Source organism: Furipterus horrens, unplaced genomic scaffold (genome assembly GCF_987537825.1).
Source record: "Furipterus horrens unplaced genomic scaffold, mFurHor1.1.pri manual_scaffold_16, whole genome shotgun sequence".
Taxonomy (NCBI): Eukaryota; Metazoa; Chordata; class Mammalia; order Chiroptera; family Furipteridae; genus Furipterus; species Furipterus horrens.
Window position 1 is genome coordinate 10,882,398 of NW_028327186.1, and position 23,756 is coordinate 10,906,153.

Consider the following 23,756-nt stretch of genomic DNA (forward strand, 5'->3'; position numbering starts at 1 on the left):
CTCTGGTCATTAACAGGCTCCCTCCCAGGCCCTCCCCGTGGGCTCCGGTGACCCAGTGTGCAGAGGGACGCGGCAGCGGCTCCCTGGTCCCCCCAGCTTTCTGTAGCTATTTATGGAGTACATTCTCAATAAATGTCTTCTCCCTAGATGCTGGCTCACCCTTACTTCTGGGCTCTAAGGGGCTCGGGGAGAGTGGCTACGGGTTGTGTCTTTGACCCTCGTGAAGCATCACCGCTGACCTCCCAGGGAGGCTGTGCCTGACTCCCAGAGGTGACTCTAATGGATCCCCCCACCCCCTGGGCCAAGATGACAGTTTCTGAGTCGCCAGGTGTCTCTGTGGAAGAGACACCTGAGCAGGGATGACAGGTCCAGCTGAGGATCCCAGGTCCTTCCTATGAGCCTCTTCCATGGCTGGCAGCCCCCCCGGTCCCTTGGGAATGAATGAATCCTCATTCATGATGTGTGGAGTTCCCCAAACAGGCACGAAGTTCAAAATACGCCAACTACATCTGGATTCGGGGCCTAGAGCCCCACCTGGCCGGGGAGGCGACCAAGCAGCCACTGTGGAGGGCGAATGGCAGGGCTGCCCCCGTTGTATTACCTGTAGGCTCAGAGCAGGAGGCCCGGTGTGGCGCCTGAGGTCCTGCATTTCTAACAAGCTCCCAGCACTAAGGTGGTTGCCCTGTGGACACTGAGTGGGTAGGCTACAGAGCCTTCTACACCTGGGACAGCCTTCTGGGGGCGGCAGTGAAGGTCAGGGCCCCCTGCCACCTTCCCTGGTGAGTGAACAGGCTGCGTGAGCAGTGTTTCCAAAAGGTGTAAAAGGTGTCCATTGCATTGCATTCTTTAAAAAAAAAAGTCTATGACCAAGTAAGCTGAGGAATCATGGATTTAAATAAGTTTATTTCCCACAGGTCTTCTCAGAGTCTTTACTATGCTTATGTGCATGTGATGCCCCCCACCCCCGAGGGGCTGGAGCTCAGCGCTACCCAGCTCTGTATGGGCCCTGGAATGCTTTTTCCCCAGGACATGTGGATGGGCTGGGTTCCGAGGAACAGACCCCAGTGACAGCTGGAGTGTGGGGCCTCCATCCCTGACCCTCTGTGACCAGGTCTCTAGTTCTTTGGCCGCTGCAGCGCCCTGAGCAGCTGTGTCCAGTGTGAAGCAGGTGTGAAGGCAGTGCCAGGAGACGCTCTGCCTCTGGCTCCGGGGACTTGCTGGGCTCCGTGGCACCAGAGAGCAGCTGGAGCTCCTGCTTCTTTGAGAGCCTGGGGGCCCCAGAGTGTCCCTGGGGTCGCTGTTGTCACTGCAGGTTGAGGTAGAACTGATCCCCCGCTGAGGGCCCCTGAACAGGGGACTCCAGGTCTGTCTCTGAGTCAGCACTGCCTGTGAGAGAGAGAAGGTGGGGGCGATTTTCTAAGAAGCTCAGTTGCAGAGGGCTTGGGGGAGGAGTGGAAGTGGACGGACACACGGGGACTGGCACAGAGGCAGAGAGAGTCCCCAGCGAGGGTCACTGTGGTCTGAGCATGGCCACCGGCCAGTGAGCTCGGTGAGGGGTCAGGAACGGGAACCCAGTCCAGGAGGCAAGTGGGTAAGAGAAATGGCCTCTGTGTCTGGCCAGGCGGAGGCAACTGGCGAGCTGCAGTGTCTGGGGAACAGCTCCATCTAGGGACGCCCAGGAAGCTACATGGACCCGAGGGGCAGGGCTGGCTGTGGCCACAGCTGACCCCGCATCCAGCCATTGTGCCTGCTCAGCACCTCATACTGGGCAGCTTGAGGGTCACCTTGCAGCATTGCCTGCAGACCAGAGGGATGGATGTTGGGCATGTCACGGGACTTTGTCTGGCCTGACTGGACAAGGAAAGGAAAATAGGAAAATTCCGACCCAGAGGTCGGCATGGACGTGGGGCTTGTGGGCACGGGTGCGGCCACCTTCAGTGAGAGTGATGTGCTCGCGCGGGCTCGTGAACGCCGAGTGTTTTGCTCTCAGGCTCTTCGGAGTTTCAGTTCAGCCCGTTAGTGTCACGTTGGTAGTTAGAAATCAGCCACTGTGGGCGTCTCTGTGCCATAGACATCGGTGAATCCTACAAACGCTCCCCTCCCCACAGCCACTGTCAAACACGCACTGGAACACCACTTCCTGTAGTCAGCACCCTCCCTTTATCTTTTTAAGAATTATTATGACCTCTGTCGAGTTTAAGAATAAAATACCAACCACTTCTGTACTGATCGCCTGGCTGAATAAGTTTGGCACTCAGGAATTCAGTTGATTCCCTGTACCACTCATTTCACAAGCTCTTCCCTCCCTGCCTGAAGGAAATCACTATTCTGGTTTCTCTTTATCAATGCCATGCATGGTTTATGCTTTCATCACGTACACATGTGTTCCTAGCCAATAGTGTTGTGTTGAATCATAGTAGTATATTACGTGTTTTAAAATTGTATATAAATGGCGCTGTAGAGTATGTATGCTCCTAGATTTTGCTTTTTCCCATGCAATATTGAGTCATCCGCATTGATATGATTAGTTTTATGTCATTTACTTTTACTTATATGTAGTATTCCATTGTATGGCTATACCACAATTTACTGATCCACTCTCCTGTTGGTGAGCATTTCAGATTACTTTATTTCTGCAATTGTGAATAACATAGCTATCAGAATGTTTACTCATGCCTCTTTTAACATGTGTGAAAGCTGCTGTAACGAACGTGTTATCCCAGGAGTGGAGTTGCTGGATCACGGCGCATACACATCTGCAACTTGAAAACATCGCCAGATTGCTCCCCAGAGCAGCTGTGAGCTGAACATCAAAAAGGTCACAGCATCCTTCTTCATAATCATCTCCCAATAGGAAACAATTCAAAGGCCAGTCAACAGGAGACCAGAGAAGGAAAAGATGGTATGTCCACACGATGGAATACTACTTAGCAGTAAAGAAGGACTGAACATGTGACAACGTGGATGAATCTCACAGATACCACACTGAATGAGAGAAGCCAAGGGCTTCTATGAAGTTCTAGACCATGCCGAATGGATCTGTGAGGAAAGCAGTAAGAGTAGTAGTTACCTCAAGGAGACGGTCTAAAGCAGGAAGAGGCATGATGGAACCTTATGGCTGGAGGTTACCTGGATATACAGGTAGGTAAAAATATCCTCAAGCTGTACACTTAAGATTTGAGCACTCTACTGTATGTGGGTTATCCCTCAATTAAAAAAAATGTAGAAAACAAACAAAAACCAAAAACCAGTCTACACACTCACTGCCAGTGACCCTGCCAGTGCACAGTGAGGTTTCATATCTGGGACGGTGAAATGGATCCTGCTGTGGTCTCACGCGCGTCTCCTGGTGAGTGGTGAGGGCAGGCATCTAAAGATATGTTTATGGGCTGAGGGGTGTCCACTCCGGTCAAGTGCCTGTCCCCATCTTTTGCCCATTTTTCTATGGGGTTGTCTTTTTTTTCCTCACTCTAGAAGTTCTTATATATTCTGGAAACTAGACCTTTGTGGATCATGTATCGGAAATACTGTTTTTCCTGTCTCTGGCTTGTCTTTTCAAGACTTAAACATCTTTTGATAAACCAAATTTTAAAATTCTAATGTCAAACTTGTCAATTTTCATTTCTATCCTGTGCTGCTGGTTCCATAGTTACAAAATGCATTCATACTCTGAGGTAATAAAAATATTCTAATTTTTTTTCTAGAAAGTGTCCAAATAACTCTTTTCACATTTATGTCTTCGACTCACTTTAACTTGACATCTGTGATGAAAGGTAGGGCTGATCCACTTTCTTTTCTCCCACTTAAAGGGACATGAAAAAACACAGAATGGGGTTTCTTCTGCACAGAGCTTGACAAAAGTTGATTGCGGTCCTGAGCGCCCAAGGGAATATGCTTTCTGATGTTTCCAAGCAGGAAAACCATTTCTCCGAGCAGTCTTGTCTCAGCTGCTCGCCTGCCGTGGAACACCTGAGCATATAAAGGACTGCAGGGTCCCTCCTGTCACCATAGTACGTGCATTTAAAATAGTCCACCCAGTTAGATCCACTTAAAACCTGGATCGTAAATCTGAGGCTTGACTGCAGAGACGGTGCCAGGCGTAGCTGGGCTCAAAGGCTGTTTGTTGACGGGGAGAATGGATAATGCTGCTTGCTTGTTCCTGCTACTTCCGCCAGTGACCAGCTGTGGGGACTTGACCAAGTCATTTAATATCTCCACCTCTACCACTTTCTGCAGCCTGCTCTGTGGATTGTGGAAGCCTAGTCAGAGGTACTGATGTCCTTGTATATGCTGCAGGCCTGGCTCATACTGTGTCTGAACTTGTCCACCCCTTCACTGTCCACAGTGAGGCCTGGGCTCAGGAAGCACAAAGTGGACACATCAGGGTGCTACGAGTTTTATCTGGTGAAGACTTCAGTTTCTGGAACCAGAAGCCTACCTGGGTTCGAGTCCTTGCTGGGAGTCTTTGGGCCAGTTACTTAACTACTCTGAGCTTCAGTTCTCTCATCTGGAAAATGGGGTCACGGTGCCAAGCACATAGTAAGTGCTCAGTGAAGGCCAGCTATTCTCGTGGGGTTTGGGCAACAGAAATTTCTGTTCTAAATCACCTGAAAGGTGCCTTTCTTTTCTCATGGCTGGGAGTTTTAAAATAGGAAAGAGCTCCCAGATACCTGTTCCCTTGGGCACTATTTCAGGTTTCAGATCCCTAGGAAGGGATGGAAAGGATCACAGGTTGGCAGCCAGAGCTGCATGGGCCCGGGACTGGCTAGGCTCTTACTCTGAGTTAGTGATCGCATTTAAAATTAGGAAAGTTTCCCTACTTTGTTCCTACACGGCATCTCTCAGCTCATCATTGCTCCTTCTGATGCACCTTCTAGGTGCTCTTGCCCCTGTCACTTGGTTCCTTAGCTGTAGGCACCCCTGAGAGGACAAGCCAGGTGCACCCCTCGGAGTGGCTGTCCTGGGCTGCTTGCGGGCCGGGGTGAGACTTGGGGATGGGCTGCTTCTGGAGAAGGAAGCTGGACCGAGCCCTGGGACCGCTGGCTCAGCAGCCCTGAAGGAGAAGGCGGGGTGAAGCAGTCGATGGCTAGGGGGTGCCAGGGACCCTCTTGGCCTGCTCCTGCAGCCATCAGCCTCTGCCCATGACCTCGGCAACCCAAGCAAGTCCTGTGGGGGGATATTCTGTGGATGGAGACGGGCCAGCTGTCACTGTCACTCGGAGTCCTCCAGTGTGGTTCTTACCCTGGCCACCTTCTCCCATGAATCCTCCTGAAACACCACTGACTTCCCTCCTTCCACTGCAGAAACCTGCAGTTCCTGGCCCCCTGCCCTCAGCCACTGTATCAGCCTGGAGGAGCCTGGAACACAGCAGGTGCTTTGGAAACATGATGATGAGTAATATGTACAAAACTCAGTGACGCTCCACAAATGCTGGTCCCTTGCCTCCTCGTTCTAGTTGTTTGTTTCTCCCCCTTTTGTGCCACCTCTACTAAGTCTCCGGTATCATCTTAAAAGAACTTGATCCTGTTTACAATGGTTAGCAGTTCCCTGCTGTCTGCAAAATAAAGGCTCTTCGTTCTGAAACCCGGCGGCCGGTCGGGGTCGGGGTGGGAGGGAGCCGCCTGTTCAGCCCCCCCCCGCTGCACCTCCTCTGGGGCTTCGACCCCCGCCCCTGTGCCAGCCACCCAACCCGGGACGCTTTCCTGACCACAGCCCGGCCCACGGTGGTCTCTCTCAACCGCGCCCCCCTCCCCGTCTCCTCTCCGTGAACCTACCGATCAGTCTGGCAGGGGTGCTGGAGCGGGGTCTCCCCGGTGGTCTTTGGAGGCCTCCGAATCCCTGGACGCCCGCAGCCGCTGTCAGCCCCGGGAGCAGCCGGCTGGCGCCTGCCAGAGCCGGGGCGCAGGCTCTCGCGCGGACAGGGACGCGGAGGGTTGGCTCCCGTCCTGGAGGGATCCTCGGAAGGAGCGGAGCGTGGAGGCTGGAAAAGGGCTTTCCTGGCCGACAGCATCGGCGCCGGCGCGTCGCAGGGCTTGTAAATTTCGCCCCAGCTCGTTAGGCGTAAAGGTGAGGTCCAGCGCGATGAGTGACTTGACCAGGGTCACTAGGTGAGTGGCGCGCTCAGGTTCGGGCCTTCGGCCTCTAGCGGAGTGCGGCTGTGGCCGCCCGGTCCCGGCGTCGGGCCCCCGGGCGGCCGAGCCTCGGCCCTGCGCGGCGGGAGGGGCGGGGCGGGCGGCACGGGGGCGGGGGCCCGGGCGGGGCCCACACAGGTGTTTCGCATCCAGCCGGGGGAGCGGCTCCGCGGGGCTTTATAAGCGGGCCCGGGGTGTGGCGCTGTTCGCGGCGCGCTGCAATAATAGTGCGCACGTGTCTGCGCGTCCTCCGCCGCGCCGGCCCGCCGCCCGTCCGCCGGCGGCCCGTCTGTCCCGCAGGACCGCACCGGCCCTATGGCGTTCCCGCTGGTAAGAGCCGCCGCCGTCCGCCGGGGCGGGGCGGAGCGGCGGTCCTGGCCGTGGCAGCTAACGGTCCGCGCGCCGCCTCAGCCGGGTCCCGGGACCCCCTCCCCCGCCCCGGAACGAGCGGGTCCCGGGCGGTGTTCGGGTCACGTGCCTGCGGGCGTGGGGCCTAGCTGAGGGGGGGGGGTAAGTGGCGGTGGGGGGGGCAGGGCGTCTCCTCGTGACTCAGGGCCTTTGGGTTTAAAGGCGCCGCGGCCCTGTGGGGGCGGCCAGTAGGGCCTCCGAGTTACGCTGCAGACTCCCGGGGGCCTCGAGAGTCTGTCCAGATGGGAGTTGAGTGCACGGAAGAAAGGCCCCGTCCTGCAAAGCTGCTTTCTCTCATAGCCGTCGCAGGTGAGCCCTGAAACCTCTGGCGCCCCGTGGGAGCTCACGCGTCTCGCAGCGCCCCCCAGCGAGTCTTGCTGGTACCCAGCAGGCGGTGGGGCGGGCGGGCCGGGTAGGGCGGGACTGCTGGCAGGGGACGTCTCCCGGACGCCACGACGGCAGATGCGCGGCTCCTTTAAGGCGGAGGGATCGGCCCCTCGTGCTGCGCGCGCTTCCCTAGCCTGAGAGGTCACGTGGCTTCACACGTTCAGTCGGCGCAGGAGCCGGGCTGGGCAGGTGGGTGTCACGAGGATGGGTGGCGGAGCACGTGAGAGTAGGCTTCGCGCTCTGAGGTGGACCCTGGGCACACGAGGGCTAGGGGGCGTGCAGCTGAGGAGTGGCCTCGGCATGGCGCCCGTCCCCAAGAGAGGCGTGCACGGGGCCGCGGCTCCGTCGTGCTCTCCTCAGCCGGGAGCTGGACCGGGGGCCCAGGTGCAGGTGCGGGTCGCCGCGGACTCGGCCGTGGCCACAGAGCTGGCGGAGCAGTAGCGGAGGGTCAGACGGGTTGCCCACTTGGCCAGCCTGCTGGTGGCTCGGGCCACGGAGGGGTTACACAGCCGGGCCTGTCGGGCTCGGCCGCCTCCGCGGGCTTCCGTGCGCGTGGGTGCCTCCCACGGTCAGGCCGACCCGGACTTTCGTGCCTGGTTCCCAGAGGGCCAGGCAAGGCCGAGGGGCCCGTGTGCGCGTGCGCCGTGCAGGCCTTGCCCCTGGCGGCGCCCCGTCTCTGGCACCTGCCTCCTCGGCGCGGGCTCGAGGGCGGAGGCGGCCTCCGGAAGGCCCAGGTGGGCCCCGCAGCCCCAGGCCTGCCGCCGGCCGCGCCGCAGGTGCCCGCGCTGACAGGTGCCAGCTGCCGGTGTGGGGACGCCCGCAGGCAATGCGTCGGGACAGGCAGGTCGGCGGTGTTTGCCGCCGCGGTGGTTTTTCCGTCGGTGGGACGCCGTTCGTGCTCCCGGGGCTCAGGGCACCTGTGCTGTGGGGACAGGTGTGCAGGCTCACGCGGGTCTGTCGTCCCTTACTCAGCTTTCCGAGCTCGCCGAGTGGGGTTTCGTCACGGCCGTTTCACTGGCACTCGTGCGCGGCCGCCTGCTGGCGGGAACTGTAGGATTCGGATGTTGACGGCTCCGTGTGGAAGGCCGTCCTCCTGCCTCTGAGGCGACGTCTCGGACCCTCTCCCTGGGTGGGCAGGGCGCCGGGAGCTGATGCACGAGGTGGTGGTGGAGGGTCAGGCCCTGGGTGCCTGCCGCGGGCCGGTTCTGGGGTCCCCGGGCTCTGGGTGCCTGCCGTGGGCCGGTTCTGGGGTCCCCGGGCCCTGGGTGCCTGCTGGTGGCCGGTTCTGGGGTCCCCGGGCCCTGGGTGCCTGCTGGTGGCCGGTTCTGGGGTCCCCGGGCCCTGGGTGCCTGCAGTGGGCCGGTTCTGGGGTCCCCGGGCCCTGGGTGCTTGCTGGTGGCCGGTTCTGGGGTCCCCGGGCCCTGGGTGCTTGCCGTGGGCCGGTTCTGGGGTCCCCGGGCCCTGGGTGCTTGCTGGTGGCCGGTTCTGGGGTCCCCGGGCCCTGGGTGCCTGCTGGTGGCCGGTTCTGGGGTCCCCGGGCCCTGGGTGCCTGCCGTGGGCCGGTTCTGGGGTCCCCGGGCCCTGGGTGCTTGCTGGTGGCCGGTTCTGGGGTCCCCGGGCCCTGGGTGCCTGCCGTGGGCCGGTTCTGGGGTCCTCTCCACGGGTGCGCAGAACGTGGAAGGAGGCCATAAAGGCAGTTAGATTGCGGGCAACACCAGACTAGCCAACACGCTAACGTAATAGCCACCTGAGCACGTTCCCGGGCCACCAGGTTGTTTATTTTGTTTTTAATCTTCACAATGGGTTGCAAACCCAAGTCCCTTTAGGGGCCGGAAGTAATTTAACCGGGTCGAGGGAAGGAGAGAGGAGGGTGCCAGTGCAGGGAGCGGCCGGTGGCTGGTGTCGCCGTGCGGACGTGTGGGTCCCCAGTGGATGGATCTTTGGCTTTTTTTCCGTAGTTAAGCTGGCAATCTTTTCTTTTCAATGAGGCAATTAAAAAGCAAGCACCGTATGGACCAAAAGTAACATCTCTGAAGGGTGGGCGCTCCATGAGGGCCAGTTTCGGTTCTGCCTTAAGACACTCCCTTTAGGTTCCCCCTCCCCTGGCCCCCGGTTGTGCAGATGATGAAAAGAGCTCGGAAATCATGTTGCAAGGCTGCTACGTCATAAACCAGCGTGTAAACCTGGGTCTTGTGCCATCGCTCGACCCAGGACCCCATGTTCTGGTGTGTCAGCGGGGCGGGGGTTGTCAGCCATGCCCCTTGTGTAGGCAGCGCAGTGGCCCGTGGGCTGCTCACAGTGAACCTCGCTGCAGTGGACGGCCCGGTGGCGGGGACAGCAGTGTGGTCTCCTGAGCCTCAGCGTGGCCGTGTGACGGTGGGAGGAATGTGCTGTGTCCGTCATTCTGTGATGGGTCAGCGCGGCTGGCTGACGCTGGGGGGACCCGCGGTCCCAGCAGCCGCTTCCCCTGTGGGCCTGACCCTCTGCCCCCAACTGTTGCTTTTTTCAGGACAGGTTCAATAAGTCTTTCCTTCTGAGACAGGAAAATTTGAAATTATATCGTCGTTTTAAGACCTGGAAAAGGAGAATAGGGCTCATTACATCTCACCTCTTCTCTCTTAGCTGAAATTCCCATAATCCCGTCTCTGAGATTTCCAGGAAGAATTAGTAAGGGTTTTAGCACCACCGGGTAACATCTTCTGGGATGTGCTCTCGGGGCATCGCATAGCCTGGCACCAAGAAAGAGGGTCTGGTCTTAGATTCTGGGCAAAATTTAGAATCACAGCTGCACTGGCAACGTAAAAGGATATATGCCTTTATTTCTGTATCTCGTTCCCAAAGGAGTTAAAGCGTGAAGCAGTAAGGAGCGTATTCGGAGCCTTTGCCAAAGTGATTTCTCTGTAGGATGCAGACTCAAATACAAACTAGGTAGCTTTTTTTTTTTTTTTTTTTTTTTAAACCTGTGGTCTGGGATGCTTTGGGAAAAATGGAAGCTTTAAAATGCCACCTGTCCCAGCTGCTTCTGTAATAGCCTTTACAGGCCAATCCCCAAATTCCCAAACTCTCTCTGCGTTCAATGTTTGGGAATTTGGGGGTGAAGAGGCAGGGTGGCTAAACCAGCTCTCTGCTGCTATGTCGGTGTTCATGTGCTAGTAATATCCGCACAGACTTTCTCCTCCATTGCCTCCAGGTACCTTAGCTAAGTCACTCTTTCTACAGTTGTTATGCATTTGTTTAAAAGGAGAATTAATGAGTGAACTGGTAGTTCTGGTTGCAAGTTTGGGACAGGAATGCATACCAAACTGGGAGATGGGTGTTTAGGCTGTTGTCTTCAGTAGCTGGTGGTGGAGGTAGTAAAACAATCACGGGATCAGATAACAAATTATTTTCTCCCCTGTGGAAGAGCTTTGCTAATCCCATCCTGTTATGCAAATTTGCTTCTAGCCAGTTTCTAAGCTGTACTGACTCTGGGGTGAACTCGCCAGAAAGCAGGGGAGGGCGGTGGGGAGTGAGGGGTGGGAAAGTGGTTGGACCTTGAGGTTGGAGTGGAAGAGGGTTACATAAAGAATTTTTGTTTGTTTCTGTTTGCGTTGAAACCAAGAAGCACCGATGGCCCCATTCAGGATTTATTAAGCCTTTTGCCCCCCACTTTGCAGCTTTGGAAATCCACTTCGTTTTCTTTCCTGCCTTTGTTGCCGCCTGTTTTTAGTGAGACCTGCTCATGAGAGCTTTTCATTTTCTATAAGCAGATTCCAAATGCTGGAAGTTTTTATGTTTGATAAGACCCCCCAAAATATGGCAATTCTCAGTTGTAAACTGGCTGAAAAGATTGAACTAGAAGGTACATAATGTATGTGGTAGTTCATAAGAAAATTACCTAACTTCCCATAAAACGAGTTCATATCCACATTTCACTTGTTAAATTTTCACTGCAGACATAATTTCCAGTGAGTTTTGCTATTCAGATTTTGAAAGGCTTCGGTTAGGGATTATTTGGCTTCCTTAACATGTACTGTGTTTTAAATAACACAGGCCACGGGGGTGGCATTCCTGATTAAATGGGCTTTGCTTTCAATTGTACAGACGCTCGGGCATGGATAACCTCTGCCTCTACTTAGTGTTGTGGTATCCGGCATGGTTGGAGCACCCTTTCAGGTTTCAGTGAGTTAACACTGTTTTGGTTTTTAAGGCCCGTTTTTGTGATGCCTTTCCTTGAGGTAATTGGAGAATCCCCAGAGCGCAGGTCTACAGATTGATTTGTGTGCTGAAATGGGTCACAGTGGCATGTCGCTGTTGATTCTGAAAGTAACTTGGTTGTATTAGTATTAAGGTTTCTTTATTCTTGGGCAGCACAGTATGCTGATACAGGTGCCATCCCGACAGGTTTAGCACCTTGGCCTGAGGTCTCCGTTGATAAAGGTGGGGGAGTAGCTGTCTGTTGGAAGGAAGTTACCTGAAGCGGCAGGTTGCAGGTTGGGTTTTTCTTTTTTCTTCTTTTTTTTTCTTTTGACAGAACACTTAATCTCTTACCAAACACCTGTGCTCTCTGCATTCTGGCTTTGTCGTCTCAGCTTCTGGCTCTGGCACCATCTGTCTCCTGAGTTTGCCCTTTCTCTTGAGACTTTTTTCTTTTAAGCTGTAATTTTGGAATTGTCTTTTTTTAAGCTGTCATTTTGGAAGTTCAAAAGGTATTAGAGACCTGTCTCGCAGGTGTAACTTGGAGGTGACACCAAGCCCAGATTGTCTGTCTCTTATTTTCACGGACAAAGAGAATTAGGGTTAGAATGAAAAGTGAGTTCTAAGTTTATACGGTATGTGGACAACAGACTCAGACTTGAAACCCAGGTCTCTTCATTCCTAGACTAGCATTGTCAGCTCTAGAGTTCATCACACACATCGACCGCTGTTCTGTTGATCTCTGATGATTTCATTTTACTTGAAATTCCCACTTGGTTCATAAGGTCTTTTTTTGTCCTGGCTCTTACAGCTTCCTGCTCCCCCTGAATGCCACATTCCCTGTGGTTCATTCTGTTGGCTCGCGCTCGCCCTCTTACACAGAGGGCCTGTGTGTTCCTGGAGCGCCGGCTCTCTCTCTGTGATCGGGTTTTAGGTGGAGCTCTTGAGCTCTGATTGTTCTTGAGACCCCTGGTTCTGACTGGCCTCCTCAGTGAAGGGGTGTGTCTGAGGCATTTCAAACTGGACAGGCCCAAGAGCGGAACCGGTGTCCCGTTCACGCATCTCCTGGGCCTCATCTGACTCTCTCCCCTCCACCCACTCAGTCTGCTTTTTTTTCACCTGTACTCTTGTGTTCTCATGGGGGAAAAAACTGTGTTTGAGAGAGTGTGTGTGTGTGTGTGTGTGTGTGTGTTTTGCCAGTAGAGGCTGCTAGGCTTGTCTGTTCACACCCATCACTCTGTGTGGAGCTTTGCCACAATGGTGGTCTTGCTGCTCCCAGACATGTCCCTCTGACTTTGGGGCCTTGGGTGGTCATGGGCGGTTGTGCCCCCAAGCTGAGTGCTGATCTGTGGGTGAGAGAGCCTTTTCCTACTCCCCCCGCCCCCAGGAATGAGAGGCGTGGTATTGCTTGATTAAATTTAAATTTAGGAGTTTAAGATGAAATGCAACCTTCCCTTAGGTTTTGGTCTTGAAGAGGCTGGATTTAGCGCTGCTGCTGAGGAGGTTATGGCTGCTGCATCATCCTGCTGGCTTTCCTGCGCACATTGCCCTGCCTTGGTTTGGGAAAGTCTCAGCGCCAAAGTTTCTGAATGTTTCAGAAATGCGAAAAATCAAAAGTAAAAAAAAAATAAAATAAAATCCCTCCCCCAAACCAGCAGACTGTCCAGTTACATGCTGAATAACCACGTTTGCTTCCTGGTGAACTTGACTAGGGCAAATAGGTGAACGTGTACTTCTGAGGAACAATGACTTAACAACTGCGTGGCATTGGGGGACATCTGTCACTAATAAGTGATTTATTAAGCACATCCAGGCGCCTCACACGTTTCTCATGACCGCAGGTCTGCGGAGTAGGTGGTCCCCCATGTAATGCCTGAGGCAACTGATGCTCAGAGAAGCTCCTTCAAGTAGTGAAACTTAGTGTTTATACTCCAAAGCCTGTCTTCTTTGTGTTTTCCAGAACAGTGAATCACAGCTTTGGGAAGATCCTTCCCCTGAGGAAAAGGGGGATGCTTTCTAAAGACAGGAGTTCCCCTCCCCTCCCCTCTTCTTCAAGGATGCTTAAGGAATCACTCTCGTGATGGGAGTGTCAACTGTTACCTGTTGAAAAGGGAAAATTGCAACCTACTAAAAAAAATAGCTTGTATCCGTAGAGACTTCTCGTGAGCCATTCTTTCTGACTAAGTAGGTATAACTAGTTTTCTCTTGAGGCCATTTTTAGCCAGTAACAGTAAGAATTGTTGTTTTTCTTTGCTAGCATTGCCAGTCATTTCTTCCTGTTGATCCATGATTCACGGTAGCCCTAAGGTTTGCCCTCTCTTATAAGTCTTTGGTTTGTTCTAAAGACTACTTTCCCATCCCTGGGGAAAGACCAAATAAAAAAAGCTGTAAACAGTCTCACTTTATGGCAAAATATGCCAAAAATCACAGTGAAAGCTATCAGGAAATAGCATTACCAAGGGAAAGAAAACGTGTTTTTTCCTGGGGTAAAACATGGGCGTGAACTCAGAGCTATAAATCGATCAAAGTTAAGATAGAATATATGGAGTAATGGGTCTGTAAGTATAAGGGTGGATAGAAGGTGTGTGTTTTAAAAAAGAAAAACTATGAATTCATTTAACTAGAGAGTTTAAAAGGATCACACTGTCTTCTCTAGTAGGTCGAGGTTTAGGCCATCTGATTTCTATTATGTTTTTAGTCTTTCAGTTAAGCCTTTAAAATCAATTGACTAGCAAAATTTGACATGAAAGGGCTTGGAGTCTTCAAAGGAATATTTGGCCTGGGTCTTTAGTACATTTTTCTCCTTTATGAACAAATAGATTCTTTTCTTCAAGGATCCCTGCGGGGCCTCTGGCCCCTTGGTGTCATAATAAGGACACTACGGATAGCCATGTTGAGTTGTTCAGCACATAATTATGTACCAGGTACTGTGCCCAGCATGTCCTGTGGATTCACAGAAGTTCCCACCTGACATTGCTAATGTCACGGAGTCCTCTGAATCTCTGGTTTGGTGTCCTTGAGAGAAGGTTTGGGAGTGGGTGGAGTTGGCCAGACATACTCCCAGGGAGGTTCTTTTTTAAAGACTGCTTCCAATGGTAACATTCTCAGGAGTTCCTTCCTCCTGGGGAAGCAGGTTTACCCCCCTAGACCTCAGGTCTGTACCTTTTCCCCAATTCGGGGGTGGAGGGCTGGGGCCTGTTAGGGGGACTTTCCTCCCTGGCTCTCCTTCCCCCACCTTTCCTGAGGTTGCTCATGGTCTCCTTCTGACACTCACATGCAGTTGTCACTGACCTGCCTATAAGCATGGCCAGGAGCTGGGGACCCATATATATCACATCTGTTACAGTAAATTAAAATTGGGCTAGTTTTATGTATTAACTGGGGGCTTTTAAAATTTGGAAATCTCTGTTGTAGGAAGCAACCCTAACACCTTAACCTGGCAGGTGAGGCTGCCTCTGCAGTCTGCTCTCCTTAACCTAATGCTCCATACGCTGGCCACTTCGGATCATGTCTCTCTGTCCCTCACTTCCAGGCACAGCTTCTTCCTCCGAGCCCCCTCGGCTCAGAGGGCCACGCACAGCACGTTGTAGCCTGTGCCGTGGGTGCTCACAGCGTGATGAGGGCTGAGCTCCCTTTCTCGTTGAATCTGTCCAATCTGCTTACTGTAGGTGGCAGGCAATGGGCGAGTGTTAATTATAAGGCAGTGAGTCAGGGAAACGTGCAGCCGTAAGAACCGCAGGGAGATTGCAAATGCCCATGTCTTGGGCTTTGTGAAGTTGCCTAGTGACGTGGGGAATCTGAGAAGCCGACAGTGGTGAGAGGCCTGTGTCGTGGACTGCGGATTCCTCTGGCCCTCACAGCCTGCAGAGGACACTGGTCTTTTCAAGAGCTTGAGAATAAGGGACTCGAGTGGGTCCCTTTAAGGCCATCCTGCAGGGTTCATAAAACCAAATGCTTGTGGTCATTCTCATGCTCACCTGGGCTTTAATAGGCCGTAAAGCCTTACTTAGGTGCTCGTTTCCTTCCTTGGTCTGTTTTTAGCTTATTTTCCCCAAGGTAACTGGGAATGAAGGAGCTGGTGGTCCAACCGTCCTTCAGAGGTGATCTGTCAGCCAGTGTTTTGTAGCTTCCAGTGTCGGGCGCTGGATGTGGTGCGTGAGGGAGGTGGGAGAGTGAGGCGTGTACCTCAGCTTTGGTCCAGGGCACCTGCTGGGTGGTGGTGGTGGTGTTTACTGAGCTGGAGATACCCAAAGGGGCGCTTTTTTGTGGCGGTCAGTTCCCGATTGCACATGAGGAATGCTTTTTCCATCTGGCAATGACTTGCAGGAGTTGTATGTACCTTTACTGACCACACGGAATCCCACCACTTATGTAAACAATCCATTTGTGCGGTGTTTGCACCCCTCTTCCCAGCCTTCTGCTGTGACTGTACCTTCAGGTATAACAATAGCAGCTACCTTGTACTTCAGGTATCTCATCAAGAGGGTGATAGACACTCCCTTCCCTTTCACACGTGGGGAAACCGAGGCACAGAGGTTCGGTAATTGCCAATAAATGGCTGAACCACACTTGTTAAACACATGTATTGAGATATAATTTACATAAAGTTCGCCTTTCAGTATACAATTCAATGATTTTTACTATGTTTTACAGTCAGTAATCTAATTTTAGAATATTTTCCCCAGAAAGAAACCTTGTACCCATTAGCCACCACCTCCTGATCTCTTACCCCCTCCCTAGTTGAAGGCAGCTGATCCACTTTAGACTTGCTTATTCTAGGCATTTTATATAAATGGGCTTGTGTAATATATGGTCTTTGTGATCGGCTGCTTTCACTCAGCGTGACCTGTTTGAGGTTTGTCTGTGCAGTAGCATGTATCGCTGCTTCATCCCTTTTTATAGGTAACTAACATGGTATTGTAGAGACGTAGCCCAGGCTCCAAACGATCTATGTCTGGTTCTAAAGTTCATGCTGCTGCTGCCTTGCGTAACTCCTGCATATGTCCCGTTAGAGGAGGCGGTTTTTGAGGCAGTTTTCTCAGGGCACCTTGCTCCCAGTCAACAGTCATTACGTATTTTAACATACAGGCAGGAAACGCAGACCCTCGTTACATTATCCAACTCATGGTGTTGGGTTAGGAGAAAGGGGATGTGAAGATTCCACCTGTCACAAGGAGGGTGGACAACCTAAATGTCTTCGTTCTGTGTGTAGGAGGAGGAAGCGGGAAGGATCAAAGATTGCTGGGGCAACCAGGAAGCACACGCACTCTCCACGTGTAGCAACGCCAGTGTCTTCCAAAGGATAAACGCCCTGTTGGATAATTCTCTGGATTTCAGTAGAGTCTGCACAACACCCGTCCATCGAGAAGTTCATGATCATTTGCCAGGTGAGTTAGATGTGAAAACTTGGTGCTCTGGGCCTGTATGCAGAGCTGACTCTGCAGCCTCCTTATGAAGCCGGTGAAGGATGGCCTTGAATCTCCAGGGACCCTTGCCCCTCCTGTAGTCTCCTGGTGGGTGCCCCCTGGGCGAAGACTGCCGCAGAGCAGGAGAGAGGCAGGACACCAAGCCGGTCCCTAGATTTGGGTAGCACCTCTGCCACTTACCTGCTTTGTGAGTTTGGACCTCTCTTGGCCTTGCTTGGTTTTTAGTCAAGAAGAGATTTAACCAGTTGGTGTCTGAGCTCCGTTCCTGCTTTCCATTGCAGCTGACTCACCTGGCGCAGTGGCATTGGGGGCTGTGTCCCAGAGTCCCACCCTGCCTGTGTCATCACTCGTTCGGTCAGTCCTTGCCAAAGGGCCTGAATTACAGAGAACACTCTTACTTGCAAGTGATCAGACACCTAATTAGAACTAACTTTAGCAAAATGTGGGATGTTGGAAGGCTCTTGGTGTGTATATAGGTCACAGGAGAGGAAGAAACCTCTGAAAAACTAAAGACACTGAATCCAGGGGCCTCTGGTTTTGTCAAGACTGCTTCCTTGCTGCCTGGACCCCTGGGTTTCATGTTCATCTTTTGCACAGTTTCCTATTATCTGAGGAAGGGGTATGCTCACATCTTCTGGTGCCATGAAGTCAGGTAGTGCTTCTTCGTGCACTAGATCCAGCTGGAACCATCTCAAGGAAGGGCTCCCAGTTAGTGTGGCCTGCATTGTGCACGTAGTCTTAGGGATGGGTTATGGTGGCCCAGGTTGGGCCGGATGTACGGACCATCACAGTTGTCACTGAGCAGAGCCTGCAAGAGGATGGCATTTGCCTTCAGGACCACTTGGATGGCATAGGAAGAAACAGTTCAGCAAAGACCTGGTGGGTGTATTTTTAAAAACATGTTCTTGGGGATTCATGAAGGAGACAGCAGCATCTTCAAACATCTGTTTATATACATCTTGTTTTTTTTTAAAACAGTGTACCCCACAATGAAATACCAATTCATACCCATTAGGATAGTCACTGATCAAAACGTATGTATGCAAGGTGTTGGTGAGGATGTAGAGAAACTGGGACACTTGCAGGGGTATGAAGACACGTTTGTACCTTGATGTGCATAGCAGTACTATTCCCAATAGCCAAAAGGTGGAAATAACCCAAATGGCCATGAACCAGTGAATGAATAACAAAACGTGGTCCATTCATACAATGGAATATTATGCAGCCTTAAAAGGGAAGGAAGTTCTGCCACCTGCTACAATATGGCTGAACTCTGAAGACACTGTGCTAAGTGAGGAAAGCCAGTCACAAAGGACAAAATCGTTTGATTCTACTTTTGTGAGGGACTTAGAATACAGTGGTCCCTCTCTATATCGCGGTTCACTTATTGCGGCCTTACTGTATGGTGGGATTTTAAAAAATATTATATTTATCATGGATTTTTCGCTATATCACGGGATTTTGCGGTACTGTGTACATATGTTGTTAAAGTTACATAGGTTTAAGAGTGTAGAATATGTTTAAGAACATAAGTAGTGTTTATAAAAGTGTGGAAAAGGTTAATAAGGAAGTGGAAAAGGTTAATAAGGGACCGGGAACAGCTTATAAGTGTGTGGGAAGGGTTTATAAAACCTTAAAATATATATAAATACTAAAATAAACGTAAGGTTCCTACTTCGCGCATTCTCACCTATCGCGGGGGTGTCTAGAACGTAATGCCCACGATAAGTGAGGGATTGCTGTAATAGCATTTATAGGGACAGGGAGTGATTGTTGGAAGCTCAGTGGCACATTCGTGTTTAATAGGTACAGAGTTTCGATCTGCGATGAAGAAGGTCTGGCTGTCGATAGTGGTGATCGGGCACAGAAATGCCTCTGAGCTGTACACTAAGAAGTAAATTGTGTCACGTATATCTTGCCACATTAAAAAACATTTAAAAATATAAAGTACTCCTGGCACATTTAACCTGATATCTGATTTTCATCGTAAGTAAAAATATATCCAGCAGAATCGAAATAAGAGAGGGATTGGTACCTATCATCTTTTTAAAAATATGTGAACCACTTCTTTAACAGCGGGAAAATTCTCATTATTCCTCCCCTTTTTTTTTACTCGTTCGTATTTCTAGTCTGCTTCTCCCACAGATTTTTATTCTAATGTAACACTTTACACTTGAGTCTTCTGTTGATCACGTTATTCCTCTCTGCAACAGAAATAGCACATAAATTGAAATTGTAAATGATTTCCTGTGACTGAAGGCTGTACGTGTTCTAGATTGCTGTGGCACTGATTGCAAGGGGAATTGATTAAGACAACCCAAACGTGACAGATTTTGACAAAATTTTATTCTTTAGTTAATCGTTGTTTATTGGAAATGCTTCTTAATGAGATAAATGAGGCATTTAAAAAACTCACGTAATGTTAGATGACTCACTTATTCCTGGGGTGACTCAGAATTTTCAGTGCCAGATATATTCCTGTTGTTTGTTTTCATAGGTCTGGGTGCTGAGTAAACTGTTCACACAAACCAGCACATAGGCCTCGAAGGCGTTGTTAGAGCAGGGTCATTCAATTGTGTGAACTCCGTGAGGTTTGTGCAAAAAAGTCAGTCATCTGTCGTTATTTTTAGTCATTTGTATGCTGACAGTTCCATTTATTCTTGCATATTTGTTGAGAAGAAGGAACTAGAAAACCATCCAATTTGTGAAAAGATTTGTTACCTAACTCAGCTGTCACCAAATTTCTCGGTTTTTTGGAAATATACCAAGAATGCTTTATGAAGATTTCAAATGACTACTAAGACTGTTCTTCCACTTAGAGACCTTGTTTAACTCAGTTTACCTGAAGAATGGGGAGAGTTGAAGTATTGTTCATTTAAAAATATACCTTTGCAGCCCTGGCTGGGGAGCTCAGTGGGTTAGAGCACCATCCCCACACACCAAGGTTGGGGGCTCCATCCCTGGTCAGCAGCCAGTGAGTGCATGGGGAAGTGGAACAACAAATAGGTATTTCTCTCTCTCTGGCCCCCTCTCTCTCCTTCCTTCTCCCCCTTCTTTTCTCTCTCTAGAAATCTAATAAATTAAAAAATATACCTTTTTTGCCAATACAGTGTTCTAAAATGCTCTTTATCCTATTACTTGCTTTAAGTATGCTTTGTCAAAACCCTGGGCCTATGGATTGTAACTTAATCTGCTGTGGTAATGTCAACCATAAAATCTAATGTAATGAAGTCCAGTTCTGATTGTCAAACCAATTACTTCAGTCAGGCTTGCCTTTTGTCAGGAAAAACGTGCCCTTGTTTCCCCCTGTACAGCGCTGTCCTCCTTCGCAGCCCCGAGCGTGGGGCAGGGCTTCTAGCTGCGGTGCGTGCTGAGGGGCAGTCGTTCCTCACTGCGGTTCGGTTTGCGCTTTTTTGGTGGCCAGGGATGTTGAGCACATTTTCAAGCGCTTACTGGCCATTTATATATCTCTGTGATAGGCCTTTTCAAGATCTTCTGCCCTTTAAAAAATTTTGTTTTCTTTTACCTTTTCTATATAATCTAGATATTAGCCATTTCTCAAATATGGTCCCAGATAGTTCCTCCTTTTTGGCAGCTTGCCTGGTTATCTTCTTAATGGTGTCTTGATGAGAAGTTTTTTGTCTTGGTAAGTCCAATTCGTCCTGATTCTTCCTCAGTGAGCACTGCTCCCTGTGTCCTCTGTCAGAAACCTTGCACTCCCCCACTCCCAGTCACGAAGGTATTCTCTTTTGCCCAGAGAAGCTTTACAATTTTAACTTTTCTTTATAGGTCTGTCTGACTCATACGAAATGAGTGCACGTGTATGGTGTGAGGTAGGGCATTCAGGTTCATTTCTTCTCCACATATGGCTGTTAGGCTGTCCCAGCACCATCTGTTCAAGAGTCTTGCCCCACTGACCTGCCTGAATGCAGGTCTCCTGCTGGGGTAGCATAGATCAGTTTGGTGAGAATTAGCTTTTTAACAATATTGAATATTCCAATATGTGAACATGGTGTACAACATTGTAAAATCTAAACATTTGTGAGATTTATTGTAAGAAATATCACAGAAATCACCTTGAAATAATTTGCAGAACTCCTTTGAAGATTATTAAAAGCAGTCAAGACTGAAATAACACAATGATCATATTTTTATGATGGGACATAGAAAGTAAACCTGATGTTCTCTGTTATACCTTACCCTGTCATGTGATTTTTAACGTATATACCTAAAATTATAAGGCAGCTCTCATTGAGTATCCTACCCATCACGCGCACTCTCTCTGAATCACTGTTGCCCTTATTGGCACGGAGGTTAACAGAAGTTGTTGCCTAGTGTGTGAGATGCTGGGGAGCTCAGCTTTTCAGCATCAGTGAGTAGTGTCAGTTAGTAAGTGAACCAGGGTCTCTGATCTGAGGGGCCACAGGGAACCTTGGAGGTCCTTGTTTAGCAGGATGAACACCATGAAGAAAGAGGGTCCATGAGAACGGGGTGAATTACCTGGAAGAGAGAATCTGGGGTAGAAAAACCATTTTAAACTTTTGCTGCTTGAAGTGTGCTTAGCAGACCGATAGCCTCAGCAGCACTTGGGAGTCTGTTAGAAATGCAGATTCTGGGGCATGACCCAGATCCACTGAATCGGAATCTGTTTTAGAAAGGTTCCCGAGTCATCTGCATGCCCCCTAGGGCATGAGCAGGCTGCCCTGGAGAGCTTGCCAGCGCTGGCCTCGCAGGCCCCAGAGCAGGCGGGGCAGGTGAACTGACCTCGACAGGTGTCTGACTTCCTGCACGTTCGTTTGCTCTTGAAGTTGCCAAAATGGATTTTCAAAATGATCATTTTGGGTTTCTTGATTTTGGGGGCGAAAACAGTTTTTTAAACATCTTTTTAGAAATGCAGCCTTACACATGCTACTTCATGGACTTGTTAACACTTGTCTTCAGCTGACTGTAAGGGCAGTCATTTGGAAGAACTGCACGGGGACAGATGACCCAGCGTCCTCTCTCTGCTGTTCTGGGGACTGGGATTTGGGGATGGAGCTGAGATTTTGTAAAAGAGCTTGAGTGTATTTGCTGTACATACTGTAACAGTGTGCTTGTTTAAAACCTAAAAAGGAAAAAAAAAAGCAGAGGGCAGATTTTATTTTGTATTGTTATGTTTGTGCAGTAACTAAAGGAAAATCTATTACAGCCTGCTACCCTCACACAGTAGCTGCATTTTTCTGTGTTGTTTTCTTTTAACCAACATTTTTACCAGCATACAGAATTTTCACATAGTTGTAATCGTGGTGTAAGATTCAGCTTCCCAACCCCTCCAGCTGTTTCTCTCCCTCCTCTTCCTCTCACCCCTGGGCTCCCTAGCTCTGACCTCTGGTTCATCTTGAGCCTCTACCACCCTGCCTTCTGCTGAAGTTTCCACAGATGCCTCACTACGTGCCTGGCCATCCGTCTGCTATTCCAGCCTCTGCTCGTCCTGGCTGGACTAGCCCCTCTCCCCCATCACCTCCCCGAAACAACACCTCTGGTTCCCTGTGGTCAGCTCGTGACGCGCCTGCTCAGGGCTCCCAGCGCCCTCCTGACTTCCTCCTGTCACCACCTGGCTTTCACGATGGTGTCTGCCCCACGGTGTCACAGGGCGCTGTTCTGTCCTCGTCTCACTCCTTGTGTGCCAGATGCTCGGGAGGGACGGCTGCAGAGGCGCCTGAGCAGTCGGGTGCGAGCTGTGCTAAAAGAGGGTCACCAGAGGGCAGGCAGGGTGGCGCTGAGGACGCAGAACGCTGCGCCCTGGGCCCAGGTCCTGCTCACCTGTCTGTTGAGTCCCCCCCGGGGATGCTTTAGCTTAGACTGTGGCGAACTTTGGACTTCAGCTCAGTTAACATTTCCCGGAGCTCTGTTGCTTAAGGGATTTGGCAGATTGAACAGGGTAACTGATAGTTTCAAAGGGAAACGATATTTAAAATTTCGAAGCAAGTTAAGGAACTTACATGAGAAACTGTGTCTAGGTGTTGATAGAAGCGGCTGAGAGGAGGAAGCGGTTAAGCTGAGACGGGGTTCAGATAAATGGCCTTAGAGTGGGAAGCGTCACTCCGCCTTGTGCTGGCGCTGAAGATGGCTGTGAGGATCCGGAGGTGCTGACCGGGGGTAATAAAGCGTATTCTCTAGTAAAGAGGGCCGAGTCTCTGTCCAGCGTCAGGTGTGAGTTTGAGCGGCAGAGGTGGGCTTTGGCTCAGGAAGGCCAGCCTTTCCTTTTCAGACCTTCGAACTCACTGCAGGTTAGCCTGTTGCCAGCTCACTGGTCGCCCTTTCTCCCGATGGGGCAGACGGGGTACGATGGGAGAGACCAGACCAGGAAGCCATTAGAAAGGAGGCTTTTGGGGTAAAATATTTCAGACCAGAAGAGGCTGCAGATAGGGATCCTGCTTGCCTTTCACCTGGACAGTCTCTGTTTGAGCTGCTGTCCTACCATGGTTACTAATATTTGCCCCTTTCTCTCTCAGAAGGGTCTCGTTTGGGTGATAAATTATATGGTCACTCTGTAGGAAGTAAAACATGGACAAAATTTTTTGTGCCAGACAGTGCACCGAATGCTTTGTGCAGCCCTCACGCACCACCTGAAAGGTCACCGCGGTGGCTGCTCTGCGGGTGAAAAGATGCTCAGGAAGGCCGAGGGACTAGACCGAGGGCACACCGTGCAGACCCGGTGAGCAGACCCAGGCCCGCCAGACTTGCACAGCAAGGCCGCTCTGCAGCCGCCGCCTGCCGCCCGCCGCCCCGAGGGCTCCGCGGGCACAGAGCCTCCTGGGTGTTAGAAACCAGCGACGGAGCCCTTTACGTGGTGGGAACTGCGAGGGAGAACGGACCCGGAGAGAGGAGACGTGTGCCGTCGGGGGCCGCAGGGAAGGCAGGGGGAGCTGTACGGGTCGTTCCTGCTTAGGCCTCATGCGCTACAGATTCAAGCGGGACTCTTGTTGGAAGGTGGCTAAACCGCACCAGTCTCGGGTGGGGCCTGAGGCTCTGCGTCGGTCACAAGCTCCCAGTGGTGCCGAGACTGCTGGTCTGTCCCGTTAGACTTTGGGCAGCAAGATACGAGCCGCTGATGAGGAGGTCCTCTCTGCGTGGGGCACAGGGTCACTGACTGGAGACGAGAGGGGAGGGAAAGCAGCCTCTGCACATAGGTGCCCTGCGTTGAAGTGGCAGGGAGGGACCATACAGACAGCTGGTTTCAGGGGGA

General features: G+C 51.3%; 1 protein-coding gene and 1 long non-coding RNA gene across 3 annotated transcripts in view; one reads left to right on the forward strand and one right to left on the reverse strand.

Annotated features, from left to right (window-relative positions):
* Positions 1-876: 876 nt before the first annotated feature.
* LOC149992114 (uncharacterized) lies at positions 877-5,882 on the reverse strand. Its single transcript, XR_016508441.1, has 2 exons — positions 5,775-5,882; positions 877-1,386 (listed from the first exon to the last, which is right to left on the reverse strand). It is a non-coding gene; the product is annotated as an uncharacterized LOC149992114 (long non-coding RNA).
* Positions 5,883-6,353: 471 nt separating this feature from the next.
* Positions 6,354-23,756, forward strand: part of CPEB1 (cytoplasmic polyadenylation element binding protein 1) — a 43,456-nt gene continuing 26,053 nt past the window's right edge. The window contains exons 1-2 of one of the 2 annotated variants that reach the window (XM_090263859.1): positions 6,354-6,461; positions 16,315-16,489. In XM_090263859.1, the coding sequence (XP_090119985.1) occupies positions 6,447-6,461; positions 16,315-16,489 (190 nt within the window). In that variant the 5' untranslated portion in view covers positions 6,354-6,446. The remainder of the gene's footprint in view (positions 6,462-16,314; positions 16,490-23,756) is intronic. The other variant, XM_090263860.1, reaches the window with a different exon arrangement.